General features: G+C 42.5%; 2 protein-coding genes across 2 annotated transcripts in view; both read right to left on the bottom strand.

Annotated features, from left to right (window-relative positions):
* The window catches only part of EBAG9 (estrogen receptor binding site associated, antigen, 9), a 43,723-nt gene extending 27,445 nt beyond the window's left edge, over positions 1-16,278 (bottom strand). The window contains exons 1-2 of the mRNA XM_018570857.1: positions 16,263-16,278; positions 12,185-12,190 (exon numbers count right to left, since the gene is read on the bottom strand). The gene's annotated coding sequence lies outside the window, so the exon portion shown is untranslated. The remainder of the gene's footprint in view (positions 1-12,184; positions 12,191-16,262) is intronic.
* PKHD1L1 (polycystic kidney and hepatic disease 1 (autosomal recessive)-like 1) overlaps positions 10,699-21,016 on the bottom strand; it is a 129,406-nt gene continuing 119,088 nt past the window's right edge. Inside the window, exons 74-79 of the mRNA XM_018570706.1 lie at positions 20,838-20,967; positions 19,641-19,991; positions 17,959-18,110; positions 14,086-14,241; positions 11,637-11,793; positions 10,699-10,906 (exon numbers count right to left, since the gene is read on the bottom strand). Coding sequence (XP_018426208.1) covers positions 10,710-10,906; positions 11,637-11,793; positions 14,086-14,241; positions 17,959-18,110; positions 19,641-19,991; positions 20,838-20,967 — 1,143 coding nt within the window. The 3' untranslated portion in view covers positions 10,699-10,709. The remainder of the gene's footprint in view (positions 10,907-11,636; positions 11,794-14,085; positions 14,242-17,958; positions 18,111-19,640; positions 19,992-20,837; positions 20,968-21,016) is intronic.

Raw genomic sequence — 21,016 nt, 5'->3', positions numbered from 1 at the left:
TAATCATCCAGCGTGTACAATGAGAGTGACGAGCCCGATTATCCAGCTGTATATTAATGATAAAAAGAGGAACATGTGATTACCCAGCATGCAGTGTGGAATGATATATAATTGTATATTAAAAAAGGAGAACTATGAGGTGAGTGAAAATCACTTAACCTCATTGTTTGAGCCGACTTGGGACAATGAAACTGTCACACGTCTGCTCAATAGATCGGGAAGTGAGTGAACACATACCGTCACTCACTCACTTCTCGATCATCTCCCTGCAGAGAGCGGTGACTGTCAGTCACTGCTCCCCGCTGGGATTCCCCCCCTCCCTGCTCCGATCCTCCAGTGCTGACTGGAGGAGGCGGGCACAGCTGGCTCTGCCTCTAGATTGACATCGGGCTCTGCCTATCAGCCAGCTGGGTGGATCCAGACAGTATTTTCGGGATCCGTCCCAGCTGCGGTGCTCTCACTATATTGCAGGCAATAGCCCGCGATATACTGAGCTTTGGGTCACAGGAGGAGGTTAGTGTATGTCCTACCGTCACCCTAAAGAGAACCATAGGATAAAAAGGTTGGGCCATTGCTTTCTTTTAATGGTGAAAAGAGGAAGGTGTGATTACCCAGCATGCAGTACACGGCCAGGATAATGATTTGATAACCAGCCAGCATACAGTGTACAGTACTGACATTGATAATAAGAGGGGTGATTACCCAGCATGCTGTAAACCATAATAATAATAATAATAATAATAATAATAATAATAATAGGCTGTAAAATCCTTTTCTTAAAGACCACTGAGGGACACAGGAAGCTTTAAACCTTTGGGTTATGCTGCCACCTACAAGAGGATTAAGACTCCATGTGTCCCTTAAATGGACAGGAAAGAAAAATACTCAGCATGCAGTGCTCTGCACTGATGCACATAAAATAAAATAATTAACCCATAATAACAATACAGCATGCAGAGCCCAGAATTAATGGTATTATTATTAACATCAATATCAGTACAGTGCACTGCAAGCTCATTATCAACTGAGCATGCAGGAGCACTGTACTCAAAATAATAATGACGGGGAACCCACCTGGCATGCAATGGACGATAATGGCCTTGCATGCAGTGCTCAGTACTGATATTGATGATGATAATAATGACCCGACATGCAGTGCTCAGTACTGATAATGATGATAATAATAATGACCCGGCATGCAGTGCTCAGTACTGATAATGATGATAATAATAATGACCCAGCATGCAATGCTCAGTACTGATATTGATGATGATAATAATAATGACCCAGCATGCAGTGCTCAGTACTGATAATGATGATAATGACACGGCATGCAGTGCTCAGTAATGATATTGATAATAATGACCCAGCATGCAGTGCTCAGTACTGATATTGATGATGATAATAATAATAATAATGACCCAGCATGCAGTGCTCAGTACTGATAATGATGATAATGACACGGCATGCAGTGCCCAGTACTGATGATGATAATGACACGGCATGCAGTGCCCAGTACTGATGATGATAATGACACGGCATGCAGTGCTCAGTAATGATAATAATAACGACCCAGCACTGGTACAGACAACAATAACGGTGACCCTAGAACATACCATAAGAAGATATCACAGGGTGTCTTAGCAGGCCGTGCCCGGACTGGTGTCGGTGGAGGAGGCCGGGGGTGATCCCATCAGGCAGCGGTACACGAAGTTCTCTGTGCTCAGGAAGAGGATCACAATGCCCCTCCGGCCAGCAGCAGTCCAGCTGACGTTGCCGGGACACGCAAATGACACGAGCGCGCTGCCAGCGTCATGACGTCACCAACTTGTCAGTGCGTAACTGGGACACTGTGGGAGGGACGGGGCTAGGCCGGGTCTTTTCCTGTCAGCTGACGGTCGGATTGGCGTGTAATAGTGCGGCTTGTGCAGTAACCGAGATCAGTGAACTAGTAAATAACCAATCATAGAGAAGGCCGGACAGGAGCCACCCGGAACCCTCCGTGTCTAGTCTGATCTCCCATGAGACCTGACCACGCCCTTCACACGAGTTCGCTTCTGCACAGATCACACGTGTTCATGTTATAATAATGATATTATGACCTTGAATATTAGTACTGTGCACTGCATGCTGGGTCATTATTATTATCATCATCATGAGTAGGAGTATTGTGCACTGCATGCTGGGCAGGGGCTGACTGGCAACTTTTAGCCCAGGGGGCAAGTACAACCCAGAGGCCCATGGTGTGGCAACTAGGCCCCCCTCCCGTTCTGCCTCTTCCCCGCCCCTGTGTGCCACTTTTGCCATCCATGTAACAGTAGTGTCAATGTATCTATCGGTTTAGGAAATGTAAAGCACACTGGTAGGGGAGGGATGCCACGTCAGGGCTGTGCGCGTGCATGACTGCTGCGACCCTGGTAGTTCTGCCACTATGGGGGGGGTGTCTGCTGTGGCTGCAGCTGCAGTGGCTCTCTGCCGCCTGTTTTTCACCTGCACCCGGCCGGCCGGACCGCATCCGATGTGGCTCTGCGATCGGCGGCTGCTCGATCCTCAAGGGGGTCCTCAGAAGGACACAATGAGCTGCCCTTTACAGTGCTTAATTACAGGGCCGCGTCTGCCTGATCCAACCAGCTGGATCGCATACCGAGGCGATCCGCGCTGGCTGTACCAGGTAAGCAAAACAAACGACAAACGCACTCAACAATTTGTTACCAGTTATACAGTAAGGTAGACGCGGCATGTTAGAGGGCCCCCTGCTGGAGCCTCCCGAGCACCACCTGGGATGATCGGGAAGTGAGTGGATCGGCGCCATGTTTCTGCTCACTTCCCAAACGATAGAGCCAACATGTGACAGCTTCTTTGTCGCAGGTTGGCTCTTATTATGAGGATGAGTGGACATCACTCAACTCATAGTTCTCCTTTAAGACCATAAACTTGAACTATGATCTGCCTAAGCCACCCAGAAATGGTGGAGCGAGAAGCTGGAGATGATCTGGAATGATGAAATCAAAGTCAGTCTTTCTATTGGAGGCAGTGACTTAGAGGTAAACCCATACAGTATGAACTACATCCAGGCAATGAAGGGACTGCTGTGGCGTCCTCAATCTCGATCGGGTGTCCAGGATTCACATTGGGGGCAACCCACTTCATTAAAGCCCCCTGAAACAGATATTGGTCAATAAAAGTTTTGAAAGGAGTGAATAACTTATTAGGAGTTTCCAGTCTCTGTACAGAGCAGGTCCAGGTGTTCGAGTGTACTGGAAAAGATTTGATAGACTTAGGGCCCCTCAGACTAATAAAAGTTCTAGAATCAATTGCAGGCTGTTCAAGTTTTTAGCTGGTTGATACCATGTCAATAAAAATCAATATAGTAGCTTGGGATCTATATCAGTTAATTGTGGGTTCCTCAGGAACAAACTCATCTAAATGGATTTATGAAACGTCATCAGACAGAGCAGAAGGTTCAGAGCCCACTACAGCTGCAGGAATGTCAGATAATGCTTCTGGAGGGGAAAGTGTAGAAATATTATTGCGGCATCTAAGGAGTATGTAGACTCAAGAAGGGGACAACACTCCAGGCTGGCAGTGTCAAGTCACTGAGGTGGCACACTGCAGATTGCCCTAGAAACCTTAGTGGATTGTGAGCTGGGGAATCCTGATACAGAAGGCAGGCTCTCCTTGTGCTTGGCATCTGACATATTGCACTGATGGTTGGAGGCAACTTAATTTTAGGCGCCAAGAACAAACCTTGGGTACTTCCAAACCAGCTGCTGAGAGAAGGATTGGGTAAAAGGCTGAAAATAACTATGTCACTGTAGTAGACAGCAAAGACCAACTGAGGTAAAAAACAAACAAACTGTTTTCCTTACAAATAGGACCAATGGCGGGAAGAAACTACCTTATACTGAAAAAGCAGCAATGGAGTGTGGAGTGCACATGAAACACTGCAGTTAGTAATTTGATTCCCTAGTGTGTTAACCCTTTCTGTGGAAACTGATGGAACAGGGGAAAAAAGTGACTCTTAACAGTACCAGTAATGTAGTAGCAAAGGGTATCGAGTATAGCGCCTTCCATCCTAAGTGGAGCGGCTACTTAAATTTGGTGATGCTGGAACTGTAATCACTCTGGCTGATTTGTAGTCTGGTATCACTTCTAGGCGTTGTGCTATTGTCTGCACTTACCTGTAGTGGGGTAAGACCCTGCCACCAAGTCGGGCAACCAATTGGGGAACATTAGGAGTGTCTATGCCTCACCAGCCAATCACTAGGAGTTTCATGGCCAGTGGTGCATGCTGAGGAAGTGCATAAATACTCAGGAATTACTATATGCTTGGGCCAGTCTGCCACCGGACTTGGCCTGGGGGTGGCGTGCACAAGGTTGGAGAAGCTGACTAGGCCTCAAGCCTCGGGGAGGCCACATGTGGACCCAGGTGGGGTCTGGAACTGTCTGGGGAGGAGAACCAGAGGATCCCTATGACTGCTAGAGGTGCCAGGAAAGTCAGGATGGTATGGACCTCAGGAACAAGTCTTGTGTGTTTCCCAGGGAAGATCTCATGCACATTCCTATTCAGCTGTTGTTCTGCACAGTGTCATCCTCTGCACAACTGAAGTATTTCTATACTGTGGAAGCTGGAAGGGATTGGTGAGTCTGGAGTGTTTTTTTGCTCTGGATGTCTGAAGCCCTATACCTTCTCTCCCAGTTTGGTTATTCTTTAACAAAGCATTGAAAAAGTCCTTAAAGTGACTGGCGCCCAATTTATTGATTGCATCCCACAACCCGGCTAAGGATCCACCCCTGAGAGTGAAATGTCAGCCTTGCCTGCCTTTGGGGGTCCACCACATGCCTTCAGGGGCCAGGGGGACGCGACACGAGTGTTCAGAGAGAAAAACGTTGGATCAGCATAACATTCAGGCAGCTAGAGCTAGCACTCTCAGAAGATCAGCATTGGCACGCTACATTTATCTTTCAACTAGCTGCTAGTTGCCTGACTGTATTTGACTTCAGTACTTTCTGAGTCTGTAGCATGCAGCAGGAGCTTGCAAGCAACTTCAGCACCATTTATTAGCTTATTAGACTAGGTCATAGTTAATTTAACATATTATTATTGTTAGTAGTAGTAGTAATAAATAATATAAAAAACAATATTTTTTGGTCTATGGATTTTTATTGAAAGTGCAAACACATTTTTATTTCCAAAAATAGTTTATTTGTAAAAATTAAGTTAGGAAATGTAAACATCACTTTGTCCATAATTTTGATTGCTTAAGTAGTCAATGGAAATAGAAATCATCAAACAGAAGACTGAAAAGACAGTTGAAACAAAAGATTTAGAAATATCTCACACGTTTAAATTACAGCTGTGTGCTTGTAAAATTTGCTCAAGTTTCATAATTCAGTGTAATAGTAAAATCATCTTTGGTCTAGAATGCTAAAAAGGGAGAGAAAAAAAAGTCTAGTTTCATATTTACGAGCCCCAGTAACGGTAAAGGAAGGTTATTTTTTTTACAACAGTAGCCCTTGTCATGCTTAGAATGTCTATTGTGTAAAGGGAATTTATAGTGGTTTCTTAAACATATTTACTTTATTTTGCTAACTTGTTAGGCAAAATATGAAGCACTGCTTTTAAATTTACTTTTATGTTTAGATTTTTTAGATTTACTACTTGCGGTCAGCAGATGGAGCTCTGTACAATGTGCTAAAAACAGAATGAGTTAGTAGAAGGACATACCCCACTCTCCATTCACTAGCAGAGAAAAGTTATGTCTTAACTGGTGGTTTAACACGGTCTGCCAGGAAACATAAAGCTTGTGCTAGGCTTTTTTTTATTAAAAAGTCCAGCGTGCTTTTTAGACATAAATATAATTAATGCACCCTGTAATTCCCGCCTGTAAACATAAAGAATTCATATAAAGAATTTTTAAAAATGTGTAAACTTAAAACAAAAATTCAAATAAATTTCACATAGACCATTATAGTTTCCCTTTAAAAGCCTGGATCGAAGGACTGACGCTGTGTAAATAAAGTTTCCTGAAGCTGCTTTCTCCTTAAAGCACTTGCTTATTTTACAATCATTAAGAGTTGCTGAAAAATCTACGTAATCCTTTTTCAGTAACCAAAAATAATTGCTTGTGTCACTCTATATGCTGTAGGAATGATTGATATAAAGGAGGCAACAATTTCCCTCCCTCTTAGATTGTAAGCCCTCACGGGCAGGGCCCTCTTTACCATCTTGTCTTGAATTGTATTGTAATTATAATGTCTTCCTTACATTGTAAAGCGCTGCGCAAACTGTTGGCGCTATATAAATCCTGTATTATAATAATAATAATTTCCCATAACAATCAGATTCCCGCCTGTCTGCTATGAGCAACTATTTTTTATTATAAATAGAAACTCTGGGTTTGAAATGTCTCCGCTGAGTTGTTTGGAGTTGTTTTTTTTTTAACTACAGTATGGAAATTAAAAGCCCACTTTTTTCTTCTGTTGCTCCCTGTGGCCCATTGGGGAGAATTTCCCTGTCATTTCCTGTATCAGAGACACAAAGGGAAGTGATAAGAGCTGAACCGGTTTTCACACTGAAAGATTTTCATTCTATTCCTGTTCTGGTGACAACTGTAACAGTTTGGTTTTCCCATCACACTTTGTCTTGGAGACAATGGTCACCAGCTCTAATAAAGACTGTGAAGCTGTACGCAGGCAGCAAAAAAATCCTGACTAGGTGCAGAATCAGCATAACATACCTTTGCTGCATTGCAATGCGATTCATCTTCAATGGCACCGCAATGTAAATGGACCCTCTCTCCAAAAAAAAAGTTTTGTTCTTAGATATCATTTTTTTTTTTTACATATGTATAATACAAATGTAAGTACAAAGTTTAAATATAAAGGACAATAGTTATATGTATGGCTTGGAAACAGTCTTGTTATTCAGCTAAAACAATTGTAGGAATCATCATTTTTATATGCATGTTTCATTTACAAACATCTGTGGAAAATCTGTGTCTTTGGTGTCTTGTATTGTACATCTTCAATATTGAAAATCTCCATGCAGTTCTGTTGGACACTGCAGATAATTATTCATAATGGCAACACCCGTTATAGACTTGGTATTTTTTTTTTTGGACCTGACAGACTAGGACAGGGGTGTCAAACTCAATTTATTCGTGGGCCGCATCAACATATGTCTGTAAGACTATATACATGTATCTAATCTTCATCATAATTGCCTCTGCATGCGAGTATCACTGGTTATAATAATAACTTAATACCAAGATCTGAAAGTAGAAGTCTAGGAAATGGTCTGGTGGGCCGGATTCGGCCCCTGGGCCTTGAGTTTGACACATGTGGACTAGGAGGATACATATTTATTTACTCAATTAGTAATCTGCTGCACGTCCACATAGATTCCCTTTAATGCCAACAATCAATTGTGTATTTTCGAAGGACGTGCACTAGCCTGCCCATCGCAAACGATTACATTGAATTATTTTATTGATCTGAGAATGGTTGCCTGAAGTCTGATGGGATCCTATGAGGTAAATCCAATACACTTATACATATGGAATCACACTAAAAACGGCATGTGTTTAGGAGCCTTTTTTTAGGCTTAACTTTGGGTGTTCTATGCATGCATTTTCTTGTTCACTCGTTATGCAAAGTAAGTCATTTAGAACATGAATTTTCCATGGTGCAGGTTTCTTTAAAGATGCACAAAAAGGTCCCTTTGCCCTGTATGGGCAGGGGTACATTGTCTATTTATAGATGTGAACTAGCCATATGGTGAAAAATAGGATTTGTACTTGAAATGCATTTTCGCTGCAGGAAATAGACAAGTGTGAATGGGCTTTTACTTTCCATTTGTACTTAATAAAGTAAACTCAGAATTTTTTTTATAGGAGTGCCAGTCAGTAGCAGTTGTAGCCTTCTTTATTGTTACACTTTCATGGGGCAGCTTACATGGTGCAATGTACTGTACATTGTATACAATTTGTACATATTTTCTTACAAAGGCATTGTCTATTCACCAGGCTCATTTTCTTTATCATTTTTAGATATATAAATTGTTTATATTGAATTAATTCACAGCACACAGTAAATAATAATATTGTTGATTTATAACATGTGGAGGATTTTCTTCGGTACATTTCAGGCACTTTCTATTGTCCTCGATGAACCAAATGATCTGTAAAATACAGAAAGAAAATAAATAGCAACCAACAATATACTGAAAAAGCAGTTAACATTTGTTGGAAACATTGCGGAAGATCTTCTTTATTCATGCTTCTTACTTTCCCCAAACAATAGAAAGGTAATAGAAAAGAAAAATATAAGAAATTAAACTAGACAGGTATGGAGCAGGGGGTGTCTCTTGATCAGGAGTGGGCAATTCATTTTCTCAAGGGGCCACATGAGAATCTGGGATGGCTGTGGAGAGCCAAACTGACTAACGCATGATACAGCGCAATGCACAAACAGTGTGGTACAGCGCAGCAGGTGCTTTGCATTGCCAGTCATTTGAATGACACCCCAAACGTACCTCCTGGCCACAGAGTGACTGCGCCGTAACATGCGGTACCATAATACCATGCATTGCGGTTGAAAAAAGTAGTGCATGCAACGCAACTATCGCACTGTAACACACGGCAGGTGCGTTTCACAATACTGTTCCTTAGTTGCTGCTGGGCGAGAACTTCACACACTATACAAGCAGCTGGCACACTCGTGTCAAATCCCCCCCACCCTTTTATATACCATTTAAACATTTTTTAACAGGTCATGGTGGGAGCTGCAGGAGAGAGGAGAGGAGGACTTAATGGTCACACTTGTCACTGGTTGTCAGGAACCCACAGCAGTCCTTGGAACCAATTACTGCGAAGGAGGACTCCTGATGTCATTGGTTGCTAAGCCCACCCAGCTGTCCTAGCAACAAAGGACTGAATGTAAACCAGGGGCAGACACTGACCGATCACCAACATATGCTGGGCTATGGCTTGAATTAGATGCATCTGCCTCTGAGGCTTGTGCATCCACTGTCAGCCACCCATAATGGAGTGCAGGATGGAGGGCCAGACCGCCACAGACCAACGGCCGGATGCAGCCCACAGACCGTAAAATGCCTAGATCTGCTGTAGATCCTATAGACAAAAGCTAAAGCTAGCCATACACTGCTAGATTGTCCTCCCTCAATGCTAAACAACGTAGATGAAGGAAACGCCACTGCTAGCTATTGTATTCAGCAGCCATGGCACACTCAGGTGCCTGAATACCTGAATAGTGACTTCATGTGATAGGATGCTTGCTGGGTCATCCATAGCTTGATTTTTGCCAGATTCAGCAGGAATTTGCTGAAATTCAAACCATCTATGGCCAGTATCAGACTGAGGGACCAGTACTCATAGGAGTCCAAACCCAACCCGTAGACTCTTTATCATAGTGTCCAACCCAAAAGGCCCATCTTATATTGATAGGTCTGCTGTGTTCCCCAGTGAATGGTAAATGCAAATTCAATTTGCATTATATAAACAGTCCAATTGCTAAAAACACTCCTGTGATTGCAATAATAATTACAGAAGCAGAGGACATGGCAAGGTGAAAGCTTTCCTCAAAGATGAAGAAGGAAAATGAAGTCCATGCTTCCATTTTCACACGTGTGAATGTTTCTTATAAGACACTACTTGGTGATTGGCTAGAACCCAATTCTTAAAACACAAAATCTTACTCTTTCTTTAGTATATTTTTGTTTGGTTGCTTTTCATTGGTTGATCTCATTGTGTTTTGAAAGCATGTCTAGTCTTAGATAGGTGCTGCCAGGGCAGTTACACATGATACTAAATATGACAGCAGCTAAAGGTGCCTTCATGTACCTTCACAGTCTACATAAGCATGACAGGATCTTGGAAGCATGGGGCTCTCTGGTCTGTAAGCTTCAACATTTTCAGGTAGTATTAGGCCACCACCTCCTACTTTCTGCACACTCTTTTGGCCAACAGGAAGATGGGAGTGTGTAGACTACTACTACCAGGAAGTGCCAAGGCTTGCAGATAAAAGTGACCCATGTTTTGGGGTCCCCAATGTCTCTTGAATGTACATACAATCACCCCTAGGTTCCTGTACCCAGGGCCGGTGCTGACACTAGGCAAACTAGGCAGCCGCCTAGGGCGCACTGCTGCTTAGGGCGCAGCCTCGGCCACTGACCCCCCCTGTCTATTTCAAATTGCAAAAGCCATTAGCAGACTGGCTTTTGCACCCACCCACTGAGCAGAGGAGCATAACTGAGAGACTCTCTCACAGGTCTACTACTCTGCTCAATAGGTGGGGTTTCAATAGCAAGTCTGCTACTGGCTTTTTAAATTAAAATGGTCAATAGCATTCTTGCTATTGCTCCTGTCTGCTTACATCCACCTCTTGCCTGCAGAAGCTAGCTAGCAGGAGAATGGTGTCGCATAGGGGGGGGAGGGGGTATTGCGCTGTGGGAGGAGGGCTGGAGGGTGCAAGTAGTTAGTCTTGCCTAGGGCGCAAAATAGTCTAGCACCGGCCCTGCCTGTACCTAATATCTGTGCTCAATTTACATTTACATGTTAGTAATACAACAGGTCAACGCTGTGTTAGTTTTTTCCCACAGATAATTTATATTTATAGTACACTATCAATAGCATTTTAGGTTCTCACAATAATGATAATCATATAACTCACCAGTTATAGAAGACATCTTAAAGGTTGCCCATAAACAGATTGATGGTAATCAGTGTGACGGTCAGTACGAGCAGTGTCTGGAAGGGGCTGTAGATGGACACAGCTGAGTCTGGCTTTGGTGGAACGGTGGTGGTCGATGGTAAGTTTTTGGCATCAAATGCCCTGGTCTGAGCATAGACATTGTTCAGTATGAATTCCAGCTTGTATCCACTACCTGTAACAGAGAGGAGGAAAGATAAGACTTCATATTTTTCTGTATAAGAAAAGGTGACCTTATTAAGGAGCTTTTTATAAAAACATGCACAACGACAATGCAACAGAGGTGAAGTGTTCAATTATGATCAGACAAATTGCTCCGTTGTGAACGAAACCCTTTAAAGGTCAGAAGAAGTAGTGATGCATCAGTAGAATTCAAACTTTTTTGTTAACCCCACCTCCCTGAAGTCCCCCATCAGTATTAATAAAAACCTATACATAACTTTTTTTTTCTAGTCTTCAGGCTAGTCGGGTGAGATCACGTGTCCGTCCTTTTCTTCGTTGGGGGTAGGTGGGCCTTCCTCCTAGACTGAGCAGCGCTCACATAATGGTGTGTTAGTGCCATTCAGTTAAGGAGTACTGTGAGTTCAGGCTGAGTGATGACACGCCCCCAGGGGGCAGGTCCATGACAGCCTGGTGAATTGTGTGACGCTATCTGTCATTCAACCAATGAGACTGGCAGCATCTAGTGGCAGAGAAGAAGAACTGCGGAGCATATCTTTGGATCGAAGATCAGTATTGTGGGGGTGTTAGATGGTATGGGCAGTGGGAAAGGTAAGTACTTATTTTCTTTTCCGGAGGGAGATCTTTTTTCCTAGAACTTAAGACATGATCACTTTAAAACCACTTCCATGTAACGTGGCCCTTTACATACACACACAAGCAAAGATATGAAATGTTTCTCCTACCTGGAAGTTTGAGAACAAGGTCAGTGTAGTTGGCCCAGCAGCTGTTAAACAAAATGGTAGTGTTCCCATCCAGTCCACTGCTAACGTAGGTGTTATTTGCATATTTCAGTGTTGCTGTCAGTGACATTGAACTGCTGCTCACAGAAACACAATTTCCCTACAAACAAAACAGAGTTAAAGCTGAACTCAAGGTAGAAATCAAAGCATATTTACTCCATGTATGTACAGTATTCATAAAAAATCAGGATTGTCAACTCCTCCCATGCTCGCCTCCAGGACTTCTCTAGAGTCTCTCCCATCCTCTGGAACTCTTTACCCCAATCTGTCTGACTATCTCCCACCTTGACTGCCTTTAGGCATTTCCTAAAGACTCATCTCTCCAGGGAAGCCAATCCCACCTCAACCTAACCACTAAACCATCACATTCGCAAACAATTAATTCAAAAAAATGTTTTTGCATATATCTTTTGCTCGCTAGAAGCAGATATATGTAAAAAACGCTGAGGTCAGCAAGTCCAGTTGCCTTGATTTATTTTTTACAGATATACCATGACCTGGATGAATGAGAACCTTCACAGATGTAACTAAGTCTGTAATTGAAGCCCAACTCTGGGCTATTTTTAAGTACCCCTCTGGTCCCCCTAGCTATCATTTTAACCTTCAATCTGGAGCTGTGTCCTACATTACCTTTTATTCGCCATCGGCGGTTTGTAAAGTGTTAGAGGGCATGATTAAGGACCACTTAGTAGAATTTGTTCAGGTTAATGGCATAGTAAATGACAGCCAGCATGGATTTCGGAAAGACCGTTCTTGTCAGACCAACCTGCTAACTTTTTACGAACAGGTAAGTAGAGATCTGGATGGAGGGAGGCCGGTGGATGTGGTATACTTGGACTTTGCTAAAGCATTTGACACAGTACCACATAAACGTTTACTATACAAGCTGAGGTCTATGGGCATAGATGAAATGGTGTGTACATGGATAGAAAACTGGCTACAGGAACAGGTACAAAGAGTATCGATAAATGGCACCTTCTCGGATTGGGCTAGGATCATAAGCTGCGTTCCGCAGGGGTCTGTGCTGGGCCCCATGCTGTTTAACCTATTCATTAATGATATTGGGGAGGGGGTAAACAGCCATGTTTCAGTGTTTGCTGATGATACCAAAATCGAGAGGAGAATAATCACTGAATCTGACGCTATAACATTACAGGAGGACCTGGATAAAATAGAGGAGTGGGCAACTACATGGCAGATGCGGTTTAATGTAGATAAATGTAAAGTTGTGCACTTTTGGCGTTAAAAACAAGAAAACAGATTACACACTAATGGGAGCTACGCTCGGAAAGTCAGAAAGGGAAACAGATTTGGGGGTCATTATAGACCACAGGCTGAAAAATAGCTTGCAGTGTCAGGCTGCGGTAAACAAAGCAAGTAGAGTAATTTCCTTATTAGGAGGGGAATGTTTTGCAGTGACAAGTGCATAATTGTGCCAATTTATAGATCACGGGTTTGGCCTCATCTGGAGTATGCGGTCCAGTTTTGGGCAACAGTGAACAGGGGAGATGTCCTTGAACTGGAAAGAGTCCAGAGGAGGGCAACCAAACTCATAAAGGGATGGAGGACCTGAGTTTTGAGAACAGGCTACTAAAATTAAACATGTTCTCCTTGGAAGTAAGGAGATTATACATGATTTTCATGTATAAAATGTTTACTGGGGATAGTAACATTAGCAGCAAACTTTTTACAATTAACTCGATGACAAGGACGAGAGGCCACCATTTAAAATTGGTGGAGAACAAATTTCAGCACAAGGGGCGAAGGGGTTAGATCAGTCAAGGTATGGAACTCGCTGCCACATACTGTGATTTCGGCCCAGAGTGTGGAATCATTCAAGAGGTGATTGGACGATTTCCTCAGGGACCGTAATATACAGGGGTACAAGTACTCTTAAGATTGAGAACACACATGGACCTATGCACACTACACACCAATAGGACCATACACACATACACAAATAGGTTGGACTTGATGGACATATGTCTTTATTCAACCTCAAATACTATGTAACTATGTAAGATGTCCTCAGTTTTCCAGGTTGAATGAAGCAGAACATCACTCAACCTGAAAGACTGAGGAAAGGCAGTCAGTGCAGGGCATCATGGCCACACCCCATGAGCACAGCGCCCTGCACTCACAATGCATCAATGCAGACAGCGGCGTTGATGTCATCACATTTGTTGTGTCCGCTGCATTATTCCGGACAGCAGAAGACTGAGGAGCAAGAGGACACAGCCCATCAGAATAAGGTAACAAAACAAAGGCATAAAATGATGCTGGGGGGGAGGCAATTTGGCACAAAGGCCGGAATTGAGCTTTAAGTGAATGACGTGAAAAAGCTTCTGATAACATTTAAAGTTCTGATTAAAAGAACTTATAGGAAACTTACATTGGAATCTTGAGCCATTATAGATGGCTGCTGTAATAGCTTTTGTCCCGGCAATCCAGCCACAGGTTCAAAGATTACTTTCAGCGTGGAGACTGTAGCCAGATAGTTTCCGGTGGATGATGCCTGGGTCCTGTTATCAACAGGCTGCGATGCCACCTGAAAACAGATAACATTTCTTTGTCAGTGTGTTCTGGAACATCACTGGCTGCTACTCAGTATATATTCATCCTAGAGTATATATAATTAACTTTATAGATATTTAATGTACATGAATATACTTTATTGTAAGAGAGAATCAATTCCCCACTGCTCTACACTATCTATACACAAAGTACTTGTTATCAGGGCAGCAAGTGAGGGAAATCATCCCAACAGGGACAAAAAAAAAAGAAAATAGAAATGCTAAGCCTTCCTCCAACATTTTCCTTTATATAACCTTCCGGTGACACCTATTAATGGGACAGGAAGTCAGGAGTGCATGACTTCCTGTACCTGAATGAAATCTAGCTTTTCCCTGCTCTGGCCCAAACCAATAAAACATCTATACGTAGAATATGGCTTTAAATTATCTGTATCTAAAGGCAAAACTTTTTTTATTTTTAGAGTGATGAGGGGTTAGGACCCATCTGAGGCTTTTATTGATCCCTGTGTACCTGTTAAGGAGATTCACTCATTTGAAATGACCGAAAATCCCAAATTTTGAGTTATCAACAGAACAGGAAACAGAACAGAACAGGAAAAGAGGGGGAATCTCTCATTGAGGACAGAACAATTGTCATGTTGTGTTTATATAACCGGAAGTGAAGAGAAATCTCCCAATAGTAAACGGATTTAAAAAAACTGGCAAAGGTTACTCTTTCTCTGCTTCAGGGGTAGGCAACCTCGATACTCCAGCTGCGCTGAAACTACAAATCCCGCCCTGCCTTTGGGAGTCATGCCTGAGGCAGTCAGAGTCTTACAATATCCCATGGGACTTGCGGTTCGACTGGAGTGCTGAGGCTGTCTACCCCTACTCGACTCTATCCAACATAAAAGTTGTGGCTTTATGTTGATGTTTTCCTTTTCTTTTTGAGGTGTCACAATATAGGTACTAAACAGTCCATGAATTGTTGAGATGTCATAAGGGTTCAGGTTTCTTTACCCTGAAATCTCAAAATGACATTTTGGGGTTGATTTACTAACCTTTTAAACACACCACGAACGTGTATACACCTCTGTAGTGTGTTCCCTCCCAGCATGATCTATGGGAGGAATCGAAACACCTTTGTAGTGTGTACACACCCAGCAGGTGTGTTGTTCAAAGCCCTGCAATGAATTGCAAGGTAATGTGATGTAAATTAGCTCTATGTTATGTTGCTTGCGTTGATGAATGCAGGAATGTAAATGCATGAGCTAACCATTTTTGTCTAAACTGTGAAGCAGCATTATATATGCATCATGTGCATGATTTTTCCATATATGGCATTAGTGGAAATATGCTTTTAGAGACTTTTTGGTTGATAAATACGTTTTGCTGTGTGAAAATCACACACACCTGGTGTGTGTGTGTTTAGGTTAGTAAATCAACCCCTTTGTCTCCTTGCAGTATGCATGGGCTAGCTAACAATCTATGGGCCACCAAAAACTATAGGCAAACCATATGAAATCCTGACCTAATCCAGACAGAATTCAGAACATTGCCACTGACATTCAAGCTAAGGCTTGCAATGATCGCAGCTGATGCACATTTTTACTAATTTAAACATGCAAAATAGAAATTGTGGCAGCAGGCAGAGGAAAATGTCTGAGTCTAGCCAAGATGACAGAGTTGTATACCCTAGATTCAGATATAATACCATGGATCCCAACCTGAGAAACATAATTTCAGGGAGGTGCCCTTCTCATTTCAGGGAGGTCCCCTCTCCAACCCCCCACCCCCCTTGAAATATTGAAATGATGGCAGATAGCAAAGAAACTATTGCTTCCCTTGCTATATGCTGAGGTTTTTGTTCAGTATTCTGACAGCTGCTGCCATCAGAATAAAAAAAAAAGAAAAACAGCATAGGAATGAATAGCTAGGCTTCTATTGGCTATTTCAATTTGCAATAGCAAGCTGGCTATTGCACCCGCCCTCTGCTGCTGTCAATCAGAAGAGGAGGACCTGATGGAGAACTTCAGGTCCACCTGTGCTGATTGACAGCAGCAGTGGGCGGGTGCAATAGCTAGTCCGCTATTGGCTATTGAAAATTGAAATAGCCAATAGAAGCCTAGCTATTCATTCCTATGCTGTTTTTTTTTTCTCTGACTGGCTGGCGGCCCCAATGTGAGAACAAAAAAAAAACAGGTAGCAGGGAAAGGTTTACTCTGCTAGATAGAGCAGAGTAACCTTTTCCAAGAGAAAATGTTTCTCTCCCGGGTCGCCGGGAGCCGCTATCTAATAGCAGAAGACTCCCGCAATGTCCGGGAGAGTTGGGATGTCTGTAATACTGAAGTTCTTCCTCTAGGGGGAAGTGCTGAGAGGGCTGGAGGCTTGGAGGTAACAAGCCCAGCTGAAGTTAGCTGGCTTGTTAGGGCCTCTACAAGAACTCCCAGCCTCCTAAGAAAGGGGCCCCACCCTAGAACCAGACTGTGTGTTTGGCGGACTGGGGAGCAGATCACCTGTGTGGCAAAAAGCAGCCTGTGTGGGAAAGGTTTTGTTAAAGAGACAACCTGAAGTCGGTGAGACGGTAAAAAGGTTATGTTGCTGAAGGAAAAAGCCGAACTTTGTGTTTAACCTGTTGGAGAAGCCCCTGTGAGGGAAAAACGTCTGTGAATGTTTAAATAAAAGTGGGCAGGAAGCCCTAAAAAGAAGTTGTTTACTAGTGGAGGTGTTCTGAATGCGCTACCCTTTGTTGCTAATCATCACAATAAAAAAACAGAATGCACCGGACAGTGCAGATAAAAACCCCTTTTCATGGATGAGAATTGTAAACTTACACTTACAATACAGTGATTTGATGAGGGCATATTACCAGGGAGCACCCCTCCAAAGTAAAGCCAGGTCACACCAACACTGGCTGAAAACACTCTCACTGGGTAGCCAGCAGAAGGAGGGATGTAAGCAAAGATGGAAACACCTGAAATGGACATTGCAGGAACCATGCAGAAAGGAACTACAAAAAGTCCCCAAAAGCAGATGTTAAAGTGACAATAAACTCAATAAAGAGTTAAATCTTAAAAATGCATTCACGTACCTTAACTCTTCGAGTACCTTAACTCCCGTGATGGACTACAGTCTCACATTTAGTTTACTAATTTGTATTGAGATTGTAGTCCATCACAGGAGCGAGCTTGGAGCGGTGGCTTCTTTACAACAAACACAGGGACCATGGGGAACAAAAGTAACCACCCTCCAGAAGGAAGGACAGTGTCAGCACCAATTCAGAGATGATTTGAGGATCTACAACCAAGTGATGCACAAAAAGGGTCCATTTTTGTTAATAGTTAAGGTAGGTAAATTAATTTTTAAGATTTAACTCTTAAGTTTAGTGTCACTTTAAGCAAAGGCTGAAGTTGTTTCTTTGGTTGCCTTCAATAAGTGTAGGCACTTGCTAACCCAAGATTCAGCTGTTGACGTGACCTGGCTATCCATTGGAGGGGCTCTTTCTGGTGCTATGCCCTGATCAAATCACTTTATGGTAAGTCCAATTTGACCATTTTCATCCATTAAAAGGTGTTTTTATCGGCACTATCCAGTGCATTCTGTTTTATGTTTCTCTCTTGCATGTTTATATGGTCTTTGGATATATACAGAGTTTGCCAGGATAAGCATCTGAAGATATGAATTTTACTCATTGACTGGTTCAGGGAAAGGTGAGAGAATTATCAATCCATCATTCCAATTACTGGTATTACCTGACTCCAGCCTGCGTCACTCGGAGATGGCACAGGATCAGACACTGACAGAGATGAAACAGTGACATTCAGGTAACTGCTGAGACTTCCGTTGATTGCAGCCGATGCCAGGTTTTTACTCATTGACTGGAAATCCGAGTATGACAGATTATCTACATAACAAGACAGAGAAATACTTAACATCTGGTTTTCATACATGCATATAACTGTAGACATGAGAACAATGTTCAGTGCATATATATCACAATGTTACTATGGATTATATATTGTGTGTCCACCCATCAGTCACTAAGTGTTCCAAATCCAGACTGTATTTGGTTGAAATCTGATTTGCTGACCACATGATGTCTACAAAGTGGGCCACTTTACTATGGGTTTTATTTATAAACTATCCGTTGGGCCATTTTCCCTGTTAATATTTGTGCTGTGACTGAAGAAGGCAAACTGTAAGGGCTTGTTCACACCAAATCCGGATCAGATCTGGATGAGTTTCTGCATATGCAGTGCAGTGCGCTTTGACTCATGCTTGCAGCATTTTTTCTGAGGGGACCGGACCAGAATGCAGGCATTGATGTGCCTTGTGTTCCCGTGTGTCCGATCGCATTGCAGCCGGAGGCCGTGGCTACGGTGCCATTCACTACAAGGAACCGCCACACCCCCTCCCGCCCCACAACATAGTGAGCCGGCCGCAATGCGATCCAGTGCGTTCCGGCCAGAATCCGGCCGGAACGCACTATGTCTGGTGTGAATGAGCCCTAAGACTCTGCAAACCTCTTTGTGATGCAATTGCAACTGTATTAAAATGATTTGAACATAAAGGTCAGTTGGTATTTAAGGATCCATTCAGATTCCTATTCACTCTGTTGCATTTAGTTAATGCACACATAAATGCACCTTATGGCATTAAGATAGACCTTACTGAGACAGGGCACCATAACACACTGTAGTGCATTACTATCATGGGGTGCTGTTTCAGCAAGGCACCTGCATTGCAGTGCACCATGTGTTGTGGAGCACAGCAATGCAGGTGCCTTGCTGAGACGGCACGCCCATGCACCAGATTGCATAAAGTGCATTACCGCTACACAATGGTGTTAATCCAGCCTAAAGCAGTAGAGACTAGGACATGATTTACATTTACAAAAAGGTTTAACGTGATGCACTGCAAAAAAACAGCAATTAATGGAAATTAACAAAAGGCAGTTTACACAAGACCCTACATACAGTATATGTGTCATGATAAAATAATTTAAAGATTTATTTGCCAAATTTGTGCATGTCAGCTAGTCAATTATAATACTGCAACAGAGGAACTGTGCATAGGGTGATTGTAACTGTATTAGAGCACGCACAACAAAAAATATGAGTACTATAGCTAATACTTTTTTTATCTGCACCACAATTTTATTCTGGACAAATGTTTGGGAGATCCACTCCCTTCTTGGAGCAGTAAAACATATACTTACATGAACTATATATTTTTTTAAGGTTGAGATGGTTTTCCAAAATTATTTACAATAATATAATAGCCAGATTATGATGATGAAAATAGATAATAAATAGCTGTTTTATTGTAATTGTTTATTAGTGTTAAAAATGTATAACAAAAAAATCTGTCACCTCAATGTATTTAGGGAACTCCCTATTGGTGTATTATGGTCACTACAATGCCCCTTTGTTACCTGTAGAGTTGGAAGTTGTGTTTGTCTGCACAGCAGGTGGATCTGAAATTTCCACAGAGACACTGAGTCCCCCTGTTGCTCTCTTTCTTCGTCTGGATCCCTCCTGAACGATCTTTGTGATACGAATTTTGTTGGCAGGGATCTTCAGGAAGAGTGCCAGGTTCCTCACAAGGTTCTGCCCGTAAAACTGGTCCACGGTCATTGCGGGTAGATTGAAGGCAACAACAATGAGGGGAGATGTGCGTATTTCCACTGCGGTGGATCCTCGGACCAGGATATACAGCATTTTGTAGTCACTGTCAAAGAAGTTTGCTCCATACACAGAAGAGTTCAGCTGCGGCATATATTGACCTTTAAAACAGGCAACAAAAAATGGAATTCAGTAAAATATTGTCTACAATTTTCTAATCACAGGGATGTTTAGAAGGGATGAGCGAACCCAGACCCTCAGAATGATATGCTGTCGATCTCTGCCCTGCTTCATGATCTCCAAAGAAACATCAACAGAGTTCAGAGCTTGTTCAAATCGTTCAAATGCAAGGACATTTGCAAGTAGGCTCATTGGCTCTGGTAAGGCAGCTGCCCAACAAGGCCTCCCTTTTTGAGAACCCGGAAGTAACTCAAAGTGTAAAAATAATAGGGGTCAAACCAAAAGGTAGAAGATGCCTTTAAATATTCATATTTCCATCAAACAAAAACAGCCAACACATTTCAGGTGCAACTCCTCCCTTATCAGGGTTTAAAGTGGAATGAGGACTTAAAAGGACTCAGAAGATACTATACCCAAATGGATCTTTATATTATTTGGTATAAACGTTCCTTTAGGACTGGAATTGTAATTATATCCTCAGCAGCAGCTTTTTCTGATAAATTGGAATCAGTACTAGCTATACAGTGTCCTCTCTGAATATTGTTTCAGTACTACACAGCAGAAACACCTTCTGTGTCACTGACCTGGAACAAGTACCCAGAGTGGTGACATCACGCTGACATAACTTGCTGTAAACTTGTTATAAATCAGTGACTAAAAGTATTGAAACCAGAGGATGAACAAGACAGACAGGCTGCTAGTATTTTTACAAGCAAGGGTGGTCAGCAATGGAATGTTCCACATATGTCTCTTGACAGATTTCCTCTATTGCCAGCATAATGCTACGTGTATTGCGAAGGCATTAGTAATCACGCATTCTGATTTACCTTTGTAGGTTGGACCTTTAAGAGTGAAGTCAGATCCCTTCCATTCTATATTAGTTGGGTATATATAGGTACTGTTCAAATAAACATCCAGGCGTTGGGGATTTGAGAAGTAGATTCCAACAAGAAGAGACTAACAGAAAACAGAGAATGACATCAGCATAAAAATCTGATATATCCAA

The sequence above is a fragment of the Nanorana parkeri genome, unplaced genomic scaffold (genome assembly GCF_000935625.1).
Source record: "Nanorana parkeri isolate BGI_ZX_2015 unplaced genomic scaffold, ASM93562v1 scaffold39, whole genome shotgun sequence".
In the NCBI taxonomy this organism is placed as follows: domain Eukaryota; kingdom Metazoa; phylum Chordata; class Amphibia; order Anura; family Dicroglossidae; genus Nanorana; species Nanorana parkeri.
The sequence above is the reverse complement of the archived record's forward strand: the minus strand, read 5'-3'. Positions and strand labels throughout refer to the sequence as shown.